This window comes from Nomascus leucogenys, chromosome 8 (genome assembly GCF_006542625.1).
Source record: "Nomascus leucogenys isolate Asia chromosome 8, Asia_NLE_v1, whole genome shotgun sequence".
Lineage (NCBI taxonomy): Eukaryota > Metazoa > Chordata > Mammalia > Primates > Hylobatidae > Nomascus > Nomascus leucogenys.
Genome location: NC_044388.1, coordinates 30823329 through 30841632, shown reverse-complemented (window position 1 = coordinate 30841632; position 18304 = coordinate 30823329). Strand labels below are relative to the sequence as shown.

At 40.8% G+C, this 18304-nt stretch overlaps 1 protein-coding gene across 5 annotated transcripts in view; it reads left to right on the top strand.

Annotated features, from left to right (window-relative positions):
* Positions 1–18304, top strand: part of EBF2 (EBF transcription factor 2) — a 204081-nt gene that overhangs the window by 136418 nt on the left and 49359 nt on the right. For all 5 annotated transcript variants that reach the window (XM_003272886.4, XM_012508356.2, XM_003272888.4 and 2 more), the window contains one exon: positions 1406–1487. In XM_003272886.4, the coding sequence (XP_003272934.1) occupies positions 1406–1487 (82 nt within the window). The remainder of the gene's footprint in view (positions 1–1405; positions 1488–18304) is intronic.

The following is an 18304-nucleotide window of genomic DNA, read 5'->3' as shown; positions in this document are numbered from 1 at the left end:
AGAGAGAAGTGAAAAGCAGATGTTATAAAATCATGAAAAAAATATTTAGCTGTTGCTTTCAAATTCACACTCAACCTTATTCATGGGAGCATGTGGCCAAATATTTCTAGCAAACAGAGGAAAAGAGCCTCAAACACAGAAAATACTCTGAAGAGCCAATTCCCCTTCTCTCCTCCTTTATCATTTACTGTTTGTCTCCTCATCAGTTTTTTAAAGTGATAAATACATTTAATTGGAGAGCTATCTAATTCTTTTGTGTGATTGTTAAACAAAAAATAAAAATCAGAACGTCGCAATGAGAACATTTCACCAACCATTGCTTTAGAATAGAATTTTCGGAAGCATTGTTGATTTCTACTTATTTTTGTTTGTAAATCCTGAGGAAAATGTATATCTTTTCCTTTAAAGTTCTAATTCAAGGCATGGATGTGAGAGTTCTGAAGGGACTTTGGGACTGCGGTAAAATTTCGTTGTCATAGTAACAGAAAGGGAAATAGGCCTAGCTCACCTGGGACTTTAACACTGCAAAAGCTGGATTTTTTTTTTTTTTTTTAAGGAAAAGGACTCTGCAAGTGAAATAAATGAAAAACTTACTGTATTTTGAAACAAAATTTCAAACATTAAGTAGGTGAATTGCTGGAAAGGCCACTTCTGCCATTTTTCTTGGTTAACGTAGTTGCCTGATGAAAGATGCCCAATTTTAAAATTGCACAGATAGGCCATTTAAGAGAGAATATTGGCTTCAAGAAATATGTATGACAAATGCTAACCTCAGACCATGATTCTGTGCTTTCATGTTTCTCTGAATAACCTATACATGATCTGAGAGGACATTCACACTTCTTATTAATCATAAAAACTCTGGTATATACCTGCACCGATGGACTTTGTCTTTGGATGATAACATATTGTTTTCTGATTTTGTAAACATTGGTTGAATATATCAGGCCACCTTCACATATGAGCATGAAGGTGTCTGGGGCCAGTGGAGAGCCACACAGACGAGATGCCCTGGGATTCTGGGGCCAGGTCCTGCCGTTTTTAACCCTGGAGCAAGACTTTCTGTACAGCAGGGGTCACTGCTGCATTTGAAGCCTTTTAAAAAAATTTTTCCAGAACGAGTGCTCTACAAACTCCGGGGGCCACTGTACAAACCAAAGCCCACCTTGTGAACCGCTTAACAATCCCCCACAGTGACGGGGAAGCGGGTGCTGGGGCTTGAGATTGAAAACATCCAAATTTGCAAATTGCAGAGGGTCAGCAGTGTTCCTTCACAGGCAGGGCAGGTTGAAATTCCCCAGATCTGAAATATAATCGCTTTCAAATCAAATCTAATGGAATGCAGCTATATTCTCCCTTAAAAAATGTTTACTGCAAAATGTAACACATCGCTTTCTCTTCACAGATTCTTTTTAAAATTTTTCCTCAAGTGCAATCAGAATTGTTTGAAAACAGCAGGAAACCCAAGGGACATGAGACGGTTTCAGGTAAGGGGCCCTGCAGATCTTTCCTGTTAAATAAGTCATCCTGTTTTCTCTCTCCTTCTCACTCTTTTTATTTTCTTTTTCTTTAAAAATTATTATTCACTGCTACTGCTAACAATACAAAAGATAATGGTAAACGATGACCCTCAGCCACTAGCATTGAGTGTTTAAGCTCTTGTAGTGTTTAAGCTTTCTGCCCCCATTGCCAAAGCCCTACAGGGAGAGGCACCAACCGGTGCTGGAGATTTGATTTTCAGCCCTCCGGCTGCCCACTGCACACACAGCTGCCCACAGCAGGAACCGTGTTCTTGATATTCAGCCACCTTGGGATTTTTCAGAGCAGCTTCTCTGTATTTTCTGCAAGCAACAGCTCCTGTCTTCCCTTTTCCACCGATTAACTATTCAGTGGTCTCTCTCTGAACCTTCTGGAAGGCAGCAGCCCAAGCAGCGTGGTCACTTTAAGATCGCAGCGTGACAACAAGACCCACGGGACGGTGACCCAGCTGCCTGGCAGTTAAATCTGCCACCGGTTTCATCACCCTTGCCACTGATGTACTGAGGAGACGAGCTAATAAAAACAGCGAGGCAAAGTGTATCAGGCTGGAGACGAAAGCAAGAGCAGCTCCTCTCGGCCCCCTTCCTTGAGCTTTGAAGGACCCATATTCAATTCACCAAATGGCTTTCCTGCCACTCACACCCTGTGCTAGATATGTGGCACCTCCTTTTCCATAGAAAAATTAAAAACATGTTAAACGATAGTATGCAAGCTTGAGACTTCAAAAAGTAAATCCTCGCAGCCATGAGAGAGATGGGGAACCTTAGCCTCATGTTTCGGCTGAGACAAGTGAGGTTCCAGAAGGTTAAATAACTTGCCCCTAATCACAGTAAGTAGGTGGTAAAGCCCGGAGCCAGGAGCTGGGAGGATTTGTTTGATCAAACTCTTGACAGCACACTGTGGGCATGAGACACGTTGAAGCTGCTAGGTTTATCTTTTGCTGTTGTCTTCCTGAAATTCTGAATAATTTTTTTTTTTGAGACAGGGTCTCACTCTGTCACCCAGGCTGGAGAGCAGTGTGATCTTGGCTCACCGCAAACTCTGCCTCCTGGGCTCAAGGGATTCTCATGCCTCACCCTCCTGAGTAGCTAGGACTGCAGGTGTGCACCATCATGCCCTGCTAATTTTTGTAGTTTTTGGTAGAGATGGGGTTTTGCCATGTTGCCCAGGTTGGTCTCGAACTCCTGACCTCAGGTGATCCACCCGCCTAGGCTTCTCAAAGTGCTGGGGTTACAGGTGTGAGCTACCGCATCCGACGCTGAATAATTTTTGAACAAGGAATGTAACATTCATTTTTTATTCAACCCTACAAATTATGTAGCTGGCCCTGCTGGAGAGCTTCTGTGGTTAGGTCACAACTACACAGATGTTTAGGAGCAGAGCCATTCAAGAGTTAACAGGGAAGATGGCCAAACACAAGGCTACTGAGAGTTACTTTGAAAAAAAATCTAGTATTATTATTTTTTAACCCCATCATGGCTGTCAATCTTGCTGTGACAGGAACATTTTTCGTTATAATATTTAACACTATTACCAGCCTCCCTTTAAAAAGTTGAAGAGTTCTCTCTTGGGCAGGCTGTTTCCCTGCCATTTTTTTTTTTCTGAGATGGAGTCTCACTCTGTCATCCAGGCTGGAGTGCAATGGTGTGATCTTGGCTCACTGCAACCTCCGCCTCCTGGGTTCAAGCAATTCTCCTGCCTCACCCTCCTGAGTAGCTGGGACTACAGGCACATGCCACGTTGCCCGGCTAGTTTTTGTATTTTTAGTAGAGACGAGGTTTTGCCACGTTGGCCAGGCTGGTCTCAAACTCCAGACCTCAAGTGATCTGTCCGCCTCTGCCTTCTAAAGTGCTGGGATTACAGGTGTGAGCCACTGCTCCTGGCCCTACTTTCTTTATTTCAAACAGAAATAAAATCAGCCTTCTTGGGGGATCAAACAGGAATCTTGTGCATGGTGGAAGTTCACTGTGCTCAGTATTCCAAATAAAAATGTAAATTATTTCAGTCCAAAGAAGAGTAAAATTCAAAAGAATTCCAAAGTGCCTCCATGACCAAAGCTTAGCTTTATTTCTGGAAGATATAGACGCAGAGAAAAGAGAGTTGGCAGTTTGGATTTTTATTCCATTTTTTTTTAATTCCTATTTTCTACCAGCACTTTCAAAGAGATTTAAATTTGAGAATTTGAGGATACTGTTGTAAATGTGAAGAGGCTTCTATTGTAGGAGAATGCCTTGTCATTTTCTTTCTCCCAAAGTTTAGAAATATATTCACAAAGCAAATGCATGCTAATATTTCCTCTACTTCTTTAGTTATTTACTGAAGTGGAGTTTTCATGGTGCCTGAGTTTTTCACTGGCATAGAATAAATATTGTTGATCTCAAAATGATACAGAATTCTCATCCTATGTGAAAGTATTTGACTTTTGCAAAGACAAGGGCAAAAAGAATTGTTTAGACTTTGTGGGTTCTCTGATTGTCTTACTTCAAGGGTAGAGCTAAAGTCAACTGGTGATTTGTTTGCATTTTTTATTGAGATAAAATTCATATAACATACAATTCACCATTTTAACCATTTAAAAGTGTAGAGTCCAGTGGTTTTTAGTACATTCACAGTGTTGTACAACCAGCACCACTATCTAATTCCAGAACCTTTCTATCACCCCAAGAAGAAATCTCATGTCTCCCAGTTCCTGTTTCTCCCCATTCACTGGCAACCACTAAGCTACTTTCTGTCTCTATCGGTTTGTCTATTCTGGAAATTTAACATAAATAGAATCATACAATATGTGGCTTTTTGTGTCTGTTTTTTTTCTGTTAGCATAATGTTTTTAAAGTTCATCTATGTGACAGCATGTATCAATACATCATTCCTTTTTACAGCTGAATATTCCATTGTATGGATATATCACATTTTTAAATTCATTAGTCAGTTAGTGGACATTTGGATTGTCTCTACTTTTTGGCTATTACAAACAATGACACTGTTAATATTTGTGTACAGTTTCACTGTGTGAACATATGTTTTTAAATCTCTTGGGTATGCAACTAAGAAAACAATTTCTGGGTCATATGGTAATTGTTTCTTTAAGTTTTTGAGGGACTGCCAAACTCTTTTCCATAGTGGTTGCACCATTTTACATTTCCACTGGTAATGTGTGAAGGTATCAATTCCTCGCCAACACTTGTGATTTTCTGTTTCAAAAAAATTCAAGTCATCCTATGGGTGTGAAGAGGTATTTCATTGTGGTTTTGATTTGCATTTCCTTAATGATTAGTGATTTTGAGCATCTTTTCATGTGCTTATTGCTCATTTGTATATCTTCTTTGGGGAAGTGTCTATTTAAATCCTTTGCCCATTTTTTAGTTGCATTATTTAGCATTTTATTGTCGAGCTGTAAGAGTTCTTTATATATTCAGGATACTGGCTCCTTCTCAAACATGTGATTTGAAAATATTTTCTCCTATTCCATGAGTTGTCATTCACTTTCTTGATAGTGTCCTTTGGTGCACAAAAGAATTGGCAATTTTTATACTGTACTTAGATTCTACTAAGAATATAACCTTCAATGACGGCTCTCTCTTATAGAGAAGCTTATTATGAAGACAGGCTTAGCAATATGCTATCATAGTCAAGAAACTTAGTTCAGGTTCCAAATATGAAACAAAACCAGAGAGAGTGCATACTCATGGTGGTGTGACAGTCATCTGAATGAATGGTGACTTTCAGAAATTCCTAGAGTATGTATCTCACTCAGAAGGACAAAGATAGTCATTTAAAGCCATATACACAATTCCTTCAATTGTCTACTTTTGTGATATGATCAAACATAACTTTAACATGAAGGATTCTTTCATGAGGATTTGATCGGAATGGAATAGAAATATGAAACATTTCTAACCAAATCCTGAACTCAGTAAAACTCTCCCCGCCTCCTTCCCTTACCCCCAAACACTGGTGGAACCTGGATTCTTTTTACAAAAATCATCCAATCAGACCAAAATTGTTACATCAAGATTATTTTCAAGCTTGAACTAATCCTCTCTTTAATTTCATTCAAGTCCTAAGTATTATAGGACATAAAAAATACTTACTGAAACACAAAGGGTTTTAACCCTTTTTAACCTTTCCTTTTTTTTTTTTTTTTTTTTTGGCCCAGATGCCTTTAAGAATCTGGTAAAAGCTATAGTCTGTATCCCATCCAAATACTACATTTAAAGTTTTAATTAAAATTTCAGGGGTCTCCAGACCACTTGAAATATCTCAAGCTTCCATGGACCTCTAGTCTAAAGAAATGGAATTCATTTAAAGCCCAATAGGCATCCTTCATGTAAGGTAACCTTTAACAGTGGGGATCTGTCCACTTAAGACTTTTCCTCGTGATCTCTCATCCACTCTCTTGGCTTCAAATGCTCTCTGTTCCTGGATGATTTCTGTATCTATATTCTCAGACTTCTCTAGAGCTGAAGGCATATAACGCTAGCTTCCTCCTGGGCATCTTCCCTGGATGACTAATGAGCACGTGTTCAAAACAACTCAGTGCTTGTTCCCCGACTCATTCCCTCCTCTTTCATTGTCAAAGTGTCGCCTCCTCCTCCTAAGTATCTATTAAATCCACCTCTCTTCTGAAAAGCTGCCATAGCCCCTATCTTTATCCCTCCCCTGTCTAACCCGTCCTCAGCATGAATGCCAGAGTTACCTCATAAAATATGTCATGATGCTGGGCACAGTGGCTCACGCCTGTAATCCCAGCTCTTAGGAAGGCAGAGGCAGGAGGATAACTTCATCCCAGGAGTTTGAGACCAGCTTGGGGAATGTAGTGAAACCTTGTTCTCCGCAAAAAGGAAAAAAAAAACGGACAAACAAAATGTCATGAGGATGCCCCATTTACCCTGATGTGATTACCATGCATTGTATGCCTGTATCAGAATATCTCATGAACCCCATAAATATATACACCTGCTACGTATCCATAAGAATTAAATATATACACCTACTGAAATGCGTCATGGATATCAACTGTCCATGGACACAAAGCTTGGATTTAAAAAAGCATGGCTGAGAAGGCCGCTCAGCCTCTGCCTACCAGGAAAACCTGTCATGCCTGTCCCAGAAGTTCTCATCTGCCTGCTGCTCACCACACACCCATGTCTGACTTCTGTTGCGTCTAGGAGGCTTTCCATATGTTCACCCCTCTGCCTGGGAACCCTTCACCCCTCTCCAACTTGTGACTCCTTTTCATGCTTTAAGGCTACAGCTGAATGTCACCGCCTTAGTGATGCATTTTCTGACTCTTCCAAATGGAGCTGTTGGTTCCTGGGTCTGTGCTGACACACCCTTCCCTGCAGGCCCCTACCCTGCCAGTTATCACATCATCTTGCAGTTCTTGTCTGTCTCTCCAGTAGACTGTGTGCTGCTTGAAGGCAATTGATAAGTTTTATTTATTTTTGTATGTATTGCCAATGTCTAGCACAATGGCAGGAATTCTGTAGATTATTATTAAATAAATAGATTATTAAAATAATTGATTCAAATAATATATTATTATTAAATAAATTTTTAAGAGAGCAAAGGAAAAAAGAGAAAAGAAACTTAAGATTTCCAGGGCTCCTCAAGTATCTAAATCCATGGGTCATGCATGCAGAAAATAACTTCTGCCCTCCTTGAAATGGAACAATTAGGTGAAACACCCAGATTAACAGCTCAATGAAGGAAAGGAAAAGAAATGTGTGTCTAGTTTAAGCTGACAGGCCTGTTAAGACATAATGAATCCCATTCTTTATTTCTTTCTGCTTGTGTGGGTGGAGAGCAGGCAGTTGTAAAATCCAAAAGAAAATCAAGCTAGGAAGATGAAGTCAGGCACACGGTCATTTCTCACATTCAAATTCTAAAAATCACTAGGAATTGACAATAATTTAGAGCTTATTGTTGCTAATTCACTGTCATAGATAGGATGGCTGGGTCTGTTCCAAGTCATAGTGAAAACACAGAGGTACTCATTCATTTATTCGTGCACCCTGCCAATATTACTGATGAAATTCTGTGTGCCAGGCACTATCCTAGGTGCTGGAGATACAGCAGAGAGCAAATCATAAAATTCCTGCCCTCGAGGGGCTTGCATCCTAGTGGAAGGATATAAAAAATAAATAAGTGGTTTGCATAGCTCAAGTCTGCTTCTCTGTGACGTTCAGGTGACTTTCCTGGAAGTAGTGGGCTTCCGTACAGTGCCAGCTGTGTTTGTGGTGCTTGTTGGAACTCAGCGGCTTGGTCAAGTGTAGATGTTTGTGGAGCTAAATGATACCATTATAGTAACAGTAAGTGTGGATGCTCTTCTGAATAGTTTTCTGAGCTTTCCACAGCATCACCTATTATAGGACACAGATGTCAGCAGATCTACTTAAGACTGGGAAGCTTAGAGGCCTGAATGCCAAGTTTTTACCCTCTGCCTCAAAAAGACTTCATTTTAAAAAGACATGATCATTGGGGTGTTCTCCGTCCTATGGACAGCACCAGCTTGTATATTAGGTCATTTTGGACATAGTAGCATTCTGGAATTGAGATCCTTGACACAATCCAACCTCAAAAATCACTGACTTTTTTTTTTTTTTTTTTTTTGAGACAAGATGTCACTCTTTTGCCCAAGCTGGAGTGCAGTGGTGCCATCTTGGCTCACTGCAACCTCCGCCTCTCCAGCTCAAGCCATCTCCCCACCTCAGCCCCTTAAGTAGCTATGACTACAGGTGTGTGCCATCAGGCCCAGCTAATTTTTGTATTTTTTATCAAGATGGGGTTTTGCCACATTGCCCAGGCTGGTCTTGAACTCCTGAGATCAAGTGATTCACCCACCCATCTCAACCTCTCAAAATGCTGAGATTGCAGATATGAGCCACCACACCCAGCCTAAATTTTTTTATTGATACATAATGTTTGCAATCTTTATGGGGTACATGCGATATTTTGTTACATGCATTGAATGTGTAATAATCAAGTCAGGGTAGTTAGGGTATCCATAGTCATCCATCATCATGAGAATTGATCATTTCTCTATGTTGGGAATATTGCAGCTTCTCTCTTTTAGCTAGCTTGAAATGTACAATACATTGTTGTTAACTGTAGTCACCCCACTCTATCAAATACTAGAACTTACACCTTCTAACTGTATGGTTGTACCCATTAACTAACCATCTTCATCCTGCCAAATCATTTTTAATGAACTTCACTCTAATCGAGAGCTTACTCGTAATTAAGATAAAGATGCTTACCTCAATTTGCTGAACTTCCCTGAGAGACCCTTGGGTGTCTCAAATTTACCCCCTAAATTACTCCCTTTTTAGATTAGGTCCACCAGAATAATCAATTTTAATTTACAGAGTCATGCTAGGGAGAGGACTGAGATATATGTGCAGGTCGTGTCATCCTTGACCTCAAGAGATACGTCAGTAGATATGGAAAGACAGACAAATTTCTTTTTCTTTCTTTTTTTACAGACAGGGTCTCACTTTGTCACTGAGGCTGGAGTGCAGTGGTGCAATATCGGTTCACTACAGCCTTGGTCTTTTGGGTGTAAGTGATCCTCCTGCTTCAATCTCCCAAGTAGTTGGGACTACAGGTGCATGCAACCATACCCGGCTAATTTTTGTGTTTTTTGTAGAGACAGAGTTTTGCTATGTTGCCCAGACTGGTCTCAAACCCCTGGGCTCAAGTGATTCACCTGCCTTGGCTTCCCAAATTGTTGGGATTACAAGTGTGAGCCACCACACCTGGCCAGACAGACACATTTCTAATGAAAGAAAAATCATTCCAGGAGTCAGGCTGGGGAAGGCTTCGGTGCTGAGTTGGTTCCAGGTTGCACGTGAGCCCAGGATGGGCCTGCTGGAAGGGCATCTTGATGGGGATTTGAAGGGTTCGAGGGAAGGGGTTGGAGCTTTTTGAAAACACACCTGGCACATCTGCCAGGCCTGTGAGAAAGCAAGAAGAAGCGCCCGGTGGGGGAGAGAAGGGGACCAAGGGCAGAAAGATCTGCCGGATGGGAATGGAGAAAGAAAGTGATGCCCCGGTGGGACTGACTGGAGTCCACAGGGTGGTTGGATCATGTGAGAGGCCTCGTGCCTGTTGCTGCAACATGCTGGATGTGACAACTGCAGAAGAACGATGGGGCAAATGAATGGCTCTGACAAAGACACCTCGTACACACAGCTGGGCACGAGCCATTAGTTGGGTTTACTAAACGACGCGAGAGCAAAGGGCACGGCTACTCATGTCTTGGAAAAGAGCCAAGCTCCATCCAGCAATCCCTTATGATTTTTAAACCCCCAGCTCTTATATAAAACTTTTTAATGGCCCCACCATCTATTTTCCTTAAATAAAAAATGTTGAATGCTTCTCTCACACCCGTTGGAGAGGGAAACGAGAGTTTAAATTAACTCCAAATGGTAAAAATTTAATACAGCTCCAGCTGCCTGCAGGTTTCTTCAGTTCACATCTTTCAGTGTGAGAGCTGCTCCAGCTGCTCTGTGATCTCATCTACCATTTGAAATCCGGAGTGCTACTGAGCAGCAGTTTTAAGGCACATAATGGAAATCACTTGACTTAGGGCCTCTCTGATCAGCAGGTGAATCCATTATCTGATGATAAAACAAACCAGATAGTCTGAGTTAAGAAATCATAATTATCTGTTTGAAGTCAGAAAAAGAAAAAAAAAAACCTTGGAGGGTCGGAGGATCTTTCTCTCAGTCCAGTGATGTAAGCTTGGGGAAGGCTCTCTGGAGTGACTTCAAGCTTTTCTCTGCTGTTAGAACCTTCTGCTGCCTCCACCCCTAAATTTTGGTGTCTTGAATGGGGACAAGAATCAGGGTGACAGAAATCTTGACTGACTCACGCAGGAAATGAGTTTTGAGTTCTTTGTAAAAGAACAAGGTGAGAAATGAAAACCAGTAGTTGCCTGGGAAACTTTTGGGAGAGGGTATGTCAGACTGCAGTTAGCTGGAAACACAATCTAAATGCTCAAATATTTTAAGGGACTCTAATGTGGACACAAACCTGCCACTGAACCCATTCCAGGACTATCGAATGCAGAACTTCCTGGAAAGCAAAGTGTTCTTAGTCCTGCAATAAGAGTGCATAGTTCCTCAGCTGCTTCCAGGGCCTGTGTGCTCCTGATTTTTGATAGGCCACAGGTGATTCAGGTTGTCCCTGGGGCCAGAGCTTCGTAGACAAGAATGCCCAAGCCAAACAAAGAACTGCATCAAATATGTTATGGCTCCCCTGTGCCTCTCAAAACTTTTGCTAGTAAAATATTGCCCTTGACCGTAACCATCCCACTTGGCACAAATTTTAGATGGGAAAAGTAATGGGTTCAATGGAATAAAATGAGGTAGGGAGGGAGTAGCAAGTATCTGTGGCCTTTAAGATGAAGAGACATTCAGTATTGCAAAGCAGATGAACGATCTTCACACTCCTCAATGACGTGAAAAGCTGGTTTTTTTTTTTTTTTAATTGCCACTGGATTTCTCAACTGGGTTTTTAAAAGTAAGCTCTAAAAGGTGTTTACTCTAAAGCCAAATTGGCCAAAACATACCAGCGGAGAGCTCTTGGGCATACTACTTCCTTTATGCCAATTAGAATTCTTTTTAGGTGCCAGAATAATCATCTCAGTAACCTCAAGTTGTGTAACTCCCCCAATTCATCAAGGCCTGTTCTTAAATCTCACTTTCTTGATGAAAATGGCTGTGATAGCCTTCAATTCACGCTGATTCTTCCCACCGTTGGGCCCCTAGAGTACACAGTGGCCACACAGTTTAATCCTCAATGACAGATTACCGTGCAATAATATTTTCTGATTATGTATAGTGTTTGCTATGCTTTGTCCACTGCAGGGTGAGCTCCTTGAGGCTGCGACAATGTTTTCTATAAGCTTGCATTGCACGTAGCAGAGGGCCCAGAGCGCCTAGTCACTGGGTCTCAATAAATACCCAGTGACTGATGGAAACACAGTGCTGTCTGGTTCCTTAAGAGAGTATCTTCTCTAGTTAAAATGAAAAAAATAAAATCAAACTATCATTCCACCCAGCAATCCCATTGCTGGGTATATACTCAAAGGAAAGGATATTGTTCTACCCAAAAGACACACACATTTGTATGTTCATTGCTGCATTATTCACAATAACAAAGACATGGAATCAACCTAGATGCTCATCAATGGTGGATCAGATAAAATGTGGTACATAGACACCATGGAATACTTCACAACCACAAAAAAGAATGAAATCATGTCCTTTGCAGCAACATGGACACAGCTGGAGGCCATGATCCTAAACAAATAAACTTAGGAACAGAAAACCAAATACTGCATGTTCTCACTTGTAAGTGGATGCTAAGCATTGGGTACCAATGGACATAAAGATGGGGGTAATAGACACTAGGGATTACCAGCAGGGAGAGAAAGGGAAGGAGGAGAGGGCTGAAAAACTACTATTAGGGATTATGCTCACTACCTGGATGACAGGATCATTCGTATCTCAAACTGCAGTGTCACACAACATACTCATGTAATAAACCTGCATGTGTACTCCCTGAATCTAAAATAAAAGTTGAAATTACACAAGAGAAAAAAGTAAAATAGTTAAAAGGAATTATTTTTTAAACTGAGTAAATTGACCAGTGTTGGTTTAGTTTATATTCTTGTCATCAAGCATATCAGTTTAAACTTGACAGAATTAAAAATATGTATTTTTTTTTTTAAAAAGAAAAGAACACATCATCTCAGGAGTAATGCCATTGATGCCCAGTCCCCTCTCTGCTGGAGCAACCCAGAACCTCCCGCATCTGTCTCTATGGCAGTCAACTCTGTGTTCTCCTGTCTGGGACTTGATCCTTCACTGAACAGAAAATTTAGCCTTCAGGAATATGAAACAGCCATTGCTGAGAATTCTGGGAATTCCTTTTAAAGAAAATGACAAAATCCATGCTTGTGGGGTAGGTGTTTAAAGGTAATTTTGGAGACTCTGGAGTCCCGTAACAAAGAAGAATCTGGGCCTTAAATCTGGCTTGAAAATAAGTGTGCCAAGAATAAAGTGGTAGGGTGGAACAAACTGCATTAGCCCATTTGTTAGTTGTTAGCCTGGATTGAATTAATGGAGGCTTAGACAAAACTGTCATTAGATTCACCTTGTCAATGATGAGAATTCGGAATTGTGTAAAAACTCGACGTGTATTTCTCCTTGCAATATGGACTTGCAGCTTGGTTGCCCGCCATAGCTAGAAGTCTGTCTTGATTTTCTCTGTCCCTTTAATGGTTTCTGTGTCCCTTTCCTCCTTCCACAGGTGGAAAATAAAATCCCACATAACAGTTATGCTTTGGGAAAGCTGAAATAACATATATGGCAACTGAACAGTTATAAGGGAAAAGCACATCATGAATTTAATTCCATTTCCAGATGTAAAATGTCATAAAGAATTTTTTTTCCATTCTTGGCAAAATAACAGGAATTTTCGAGACCATTTTATTTAGCTGAGTGTATGCACATTCATAAGTAGGGTATCAGAGTCTTCAACGTGGAGTGTGCTATAAATGCGATGTGTTATAGCTTTACTGAGATTAAACTACCAAAGGCCCCACATTCAGCTAGGAGGTGCATGACCCTCATTGAAAGGGTGGGGAACTGTGTCTGACTAATGGTAGAACTTGGTGTGTTTTCAAAGCAACGACTCTGGCCCATATGGGGAGGTTTCTGACCAGTGTAATTATTCTCTAGTGACTGCAGACATTGGAATTGTCGTCTGTTTCAAAGAGCAGATCATTTGGTCATTCCACACATTTTTCATTTTGACTTCTCTTTTTCTTTTAGCCTCTTTGTATGAGACTTAGGGTCTTTGTAGAAACACCTGGGTAGGAGCTGAAAAAGCCTAGCTGGGAGTAGGGCCCAACTGGCCATTCCTCTGACTTATGTAATTCAACTAAATCATACAGTTAGAGCTTTGAGAAGGATAAGTACTTAAAACACACACACACACACCGTATTCCAAGAAGCCAAGGACATTTTAGAGAAGGGCTATAAAAATAACCAAAGGGTAGGAATAAGTCAGTTTGGTAAAAGTCTCCATGGCATGTGCTATCATTCTGATAACTAAAGAAATAACTCCTCTACTGGAAAATTAGCTGTTCAGGCAGATTAACGGATGTGTCCACCTGAAGGGTGACTCCCACTGTGGCCTTTTACGAGCAGGAAAGGGCTCCTTTACAACTCAGCTCCTGCTTTGTATAAATTATTGGAGTGCGGGACATGGGAGAACTTTTGGGTAATGAAAAGAAAAATAGAATTTGAGAAAGCCGATCAGTTTTCTTGAGAACTGGTAGAAGACTGCTAATGTACTTGTAGATTCTGTTCTTAAAACTTTCTTGTATTTTTCAAGGGAAGATACAGACTTTTTATTCATGTTTCTATTTCTGTATAACCAACTAACACTGCCATATAATTAAATGATTTAAAATGGAACCTACCACCATCACTCTCCAATTGGTCTGTTTATTGAGTTGGTGTTACTAAATATGAGAGATCACATTCAAAGCAAAATAGGGAAGGGCAGAAGGCGAAAACCACTTTTATTTAGAAAAAAATGCAAGCAATTTCAATTGATCCTGATTTCTCTCTCTTGGAAGCTTGTGTTAAAGGTACTTTGTCGTAAATAAATTGGTTGTTGCTTTTGCGTTGAAATGTGTCAGTTGAGGAGAGCTGTCATTTACCATGACTTAGTTTTCAGATCTGCAGGCTTTGAGCCGTAATACAGATATATCAACTCTAAGAAATAAATGAAAACTGTCACCAGTGTCAGCAGCAGAAACTGGGGGTCCATCCCACACAAATTATGGACATCTGTATTCCTAATTGGCATTCTTTAGGGCCATGCCAGCAGAATGGCAGTGCCAATAGAGTCTGACAGCCTTAGAAAAGACGAGTTATCAGGTCTAGGTGACAGAAGATGATGAGGCATAGAAGTTCCTTTGTATGGAATACTCTCCGTATGTTTGCTAATATAATGCTGGCGATTTTCAGTTTCAGGCACCTCCAAATGGCACCTTTTATCCATATTACATTTGCTTCTTTTAAAGCAGATCGGTTGATCTTAGGTGAGTAAGTGGTATTGATGGTTATATGATCAGAAGACCCTTGGCAGAGATGCATACAAATAGTTAACAAGGTAATGGTAAGAAATGTTGACCTTGATTTGTTTAGCTAAGATGTAAAGATTTTTGAAGGTCAAAGGTGTCCTTGTGTAGTGTTTTGGAGTCTAACTGTGCCTGACCCTCTAACATTAAGCTGCTGTGGCCTGCAGTTTTGAAGAGTGAAGCAAACCAGGGGGAAAACGAGAAGGGGGAGAGAACAGGAAATGGAATGAGGTGTTTCAGGAAGTTGTCAGGGGTTGACTGATTGATTCCAGATGGGAAGGGTCAGCCTTTGTGACCCAGGAAATACTCACTAGGGGAAAGAAGTTGGCTTGTGGAAGGGGAAGGCCTGGGAGTAAGATGATGTTGGAATGCGCATTCCACTTCCTTTGGTCCTAAAACATTCAGAAATCTTAACTTCTCCAAATAGACGAATATCAGCGTTGTCATTGTTCATCAGTAAACAGTGAAGGAACTTAAATTTGAAGTTTTGACTGTACCAAATCTATCTTCACCTGTATAATGTAGTTCATTCTTCCAGAAGTAAAGCAAATGTATGTACAAGTCAGTATTTAAGTGTGTGTCTCTATGTATAGAAACAACCACCAAACAGGTCTGGTTTCATGTTGTGGAGTTTATGAATTAAATCCATCACATTTTGAAAATTCAGTTGAATTGGCAGGCTCTTCCAGCTACCTCACCATCTAAGATATTTGGAATATTAAAACCTGGAACTTGCCTCATATCTATACGTACACATGCACACGCACATACATTTGGACATAATTTAAAATCTTGTAATAAATTTTACAGACACTGACATAATTCAGGTTAATTCCCTAGCTGTCATGAGAGGCCAGCGTGAGCCAGCAAGTGATTAAAATTTATTTCTATTGTTAATAGAAAATAATGAAGTGCATCTGAACCATCAGGGCATGTCATTTGGGAAATGTTCACTTTGGAACTAAGTCTCACTCCACCCAAATGGACGATGAAATCAGCTGGCTTGCGAAAGCCCCATATTTTGTGGCAGGAATGTGTGGGGAGTATTAATGGACGGTATGACAAGGAGCTTGTGGAGTGAATTAAAGCAGCCTCAGAGAGAAGGCTCTTTACCTCCATGTAATCCGCAGACAGGGCCCAGGTTCCCCTTAGTGTGCGTAGGACAGCTCATTAAGAATTAAAGCCCATGGCTGGGCGCAGTGGCTCATGCCTGTAATTGCAGCACTTTGGGAGGCTGAGGCAGGAGGATCACTTGAGGTAAGGAGTTCTAGACCAGCCTGGCCAACATGGTAAAACCCAAAAAATACAAAAATTAGCTGGGTGTGGTGGCGGGTGCCTGTAACCTCAGCCACTCAGGAGGCTGAGGCAGGAGAATCACTTGAACCTGGGAGGCAGAGGTTGTGGTGAGCTGAGATCAGGCCACTGCACTACCCTGCACTTCAGCCTGGGTGATAGAGCAAGACTCTGTCTCAAAAAAAAAAAAAAAAAAAAAAGGAAGAATTAAAGTCCAAAGCACCCTCTCTTTGTTTTCTGCTTTGTTTTTTCCAGAGATGACAGTTATGTCTTTGAAAATGCATTCACACACACAATTTATAAGAGTGGTTTGATTCTTTCTTCTCTCTCTTCTCCTATTGTTTTTGGGTGGTAGTCAGTACAATCTTCATGTTCATCTTAACCTTGTGACCACGAGGCTCTGCCTCTCCCTTTGACTGTGACACGACCTTGTGTTTTGCTGAGATCACTTTGATAAGAACATGAGCACTTACAGGGAATGATAGATGCCGCCATCTTAATGTTTGCCGCTGTGATAGGAACTTTCTGGAAGGAATTTCCCCAGATTCTAACATGTTAACATGGACACAACTGAAAACAGACACAGCGCTAGACAGGCTGTACCCCTGAATTGTGAGCAATTACATTGATAATTTTCTGAATGACAACTGAGGTTCCTTTAAGTTTATTCTTTGAATCTCTGGGCCCTGTCACATATTAGAAGCACAGTGAATTATCTGTTGGGTTGGATGACTGACACTTATTCACGTAAAATTTTGCATGTGTTACCACCATGTTCAAGATGTGAGACTATATGAGATGATTTGTGGACTCATGGGTTTTAGGGATTTTCCCAAACCTATTACACTAAAAATATAACTTAAAAAGATGTCATCAAAAAACTCTTTAGGGCAATGAAAAAATCAGAAGAGTATTCCTTTGCTGGTGGTGGGGGTAGGATGGACTGGGAGGGAACACAAGATAACTTTTTGGGAAGATGGAAATAGTCTACTTCTTGATCACAGTGTAAACTGAACAGCTAAGATTTGTGCATTTCAATGTATGTAAATTTTACCTACAAAAAAACCCAAACCTGTGATTATTATCATTGTTGAGCAGGGGGTTGGGGGTGGGTGGTGGTGAACAGTAGTTCCCCTGCCCACTTTTGAGGCTTCACTTTCTGTGGTTTCAGTTACCCAAGGTACAGTACAATAAGACATTTTGAGAGAAAAAGAGAGAAGCCACATTTACATACTTTTATTTCAATATCTTTTTATAATTGTTCTATTTCAAATATTATTGTCATTAATGTCTTACTGTGCCTAATTTGTAAATTACACTTTATCATAGGTATGTATAGGAAAAAGCATAATATAGGGTTTGATATTCTCTGAGGTTTCAGACATCCACTGGGGTCTTAGAGCATAGACCTGTTGGATAAGGGTTCTACTGTAGCTGAGATGAGAATGGCGATATTTTGACAATTTTTGAAGTTGGATGGTAAGTACTGGGGATTCATTATGCTATCCTGTTTCTTTTGTTTGCTTGACATTATTCATATTAAAAGGTTTTTAAAATGCTGCCTCATTCCTTCATATTCAGAGGTAAGGTAGGGCTGGGCGCTGTGGCTCACTTCTGTAATCCCAGCACTTTGGGCGGCCGAGGCAGGTGGATCACTTGAGGTCAGGAATTCAAGACCAGCCTGGCCAACATGGTGAAATCCTGTCTCTACTAAAAATACAAAAATGAGCTGGGCATGGTGGCAGGCACCTGTAATCCCAGCTACTTGGGAAGCTGAGGCAGAAGAATTGCTTGAACCCTGGAGGTGGAGGTTGCAGTAAGCTAAGATGGTGCCACTGCACTCTAGTCTGTACAACAAAGTGAGACTCTATCTCAAAAAAAAAAAAAAAAAAATTACGGCAGGATCAAGTCCCCTGCCCTCCATTTAATAAATAAGGAAGGACAGTTACAAGTAGAATATCAACTGTTTTATTTTGGGAGTAGACAGGAAGAGTCATTTTTAAACCCGACTCTTCATTTTGTACCTATTTAGTGCCCTTCCTCAAAAGGTCTACACGTGTTTGTGAGTACGTATATAATAAGTTCTTTTTTTTTTCTCAATAATAATGGCCATGCATAACTGATGTGAGCTGAGAAGTAGACCCATGTCTAGGGTGGTTCGTCTTCTGAGTCAAGTGATTCTGTGGGAGCTCCACCCAGGTCCACTCCCTTCTGCTATGCTTGGCCAGCCTTTGCTGATATCCACCTCTTTGAGCTTCTCCCCCACCCCTGATCTGCAGTACATATGCTGGAGCTCGATTCGATACCAGT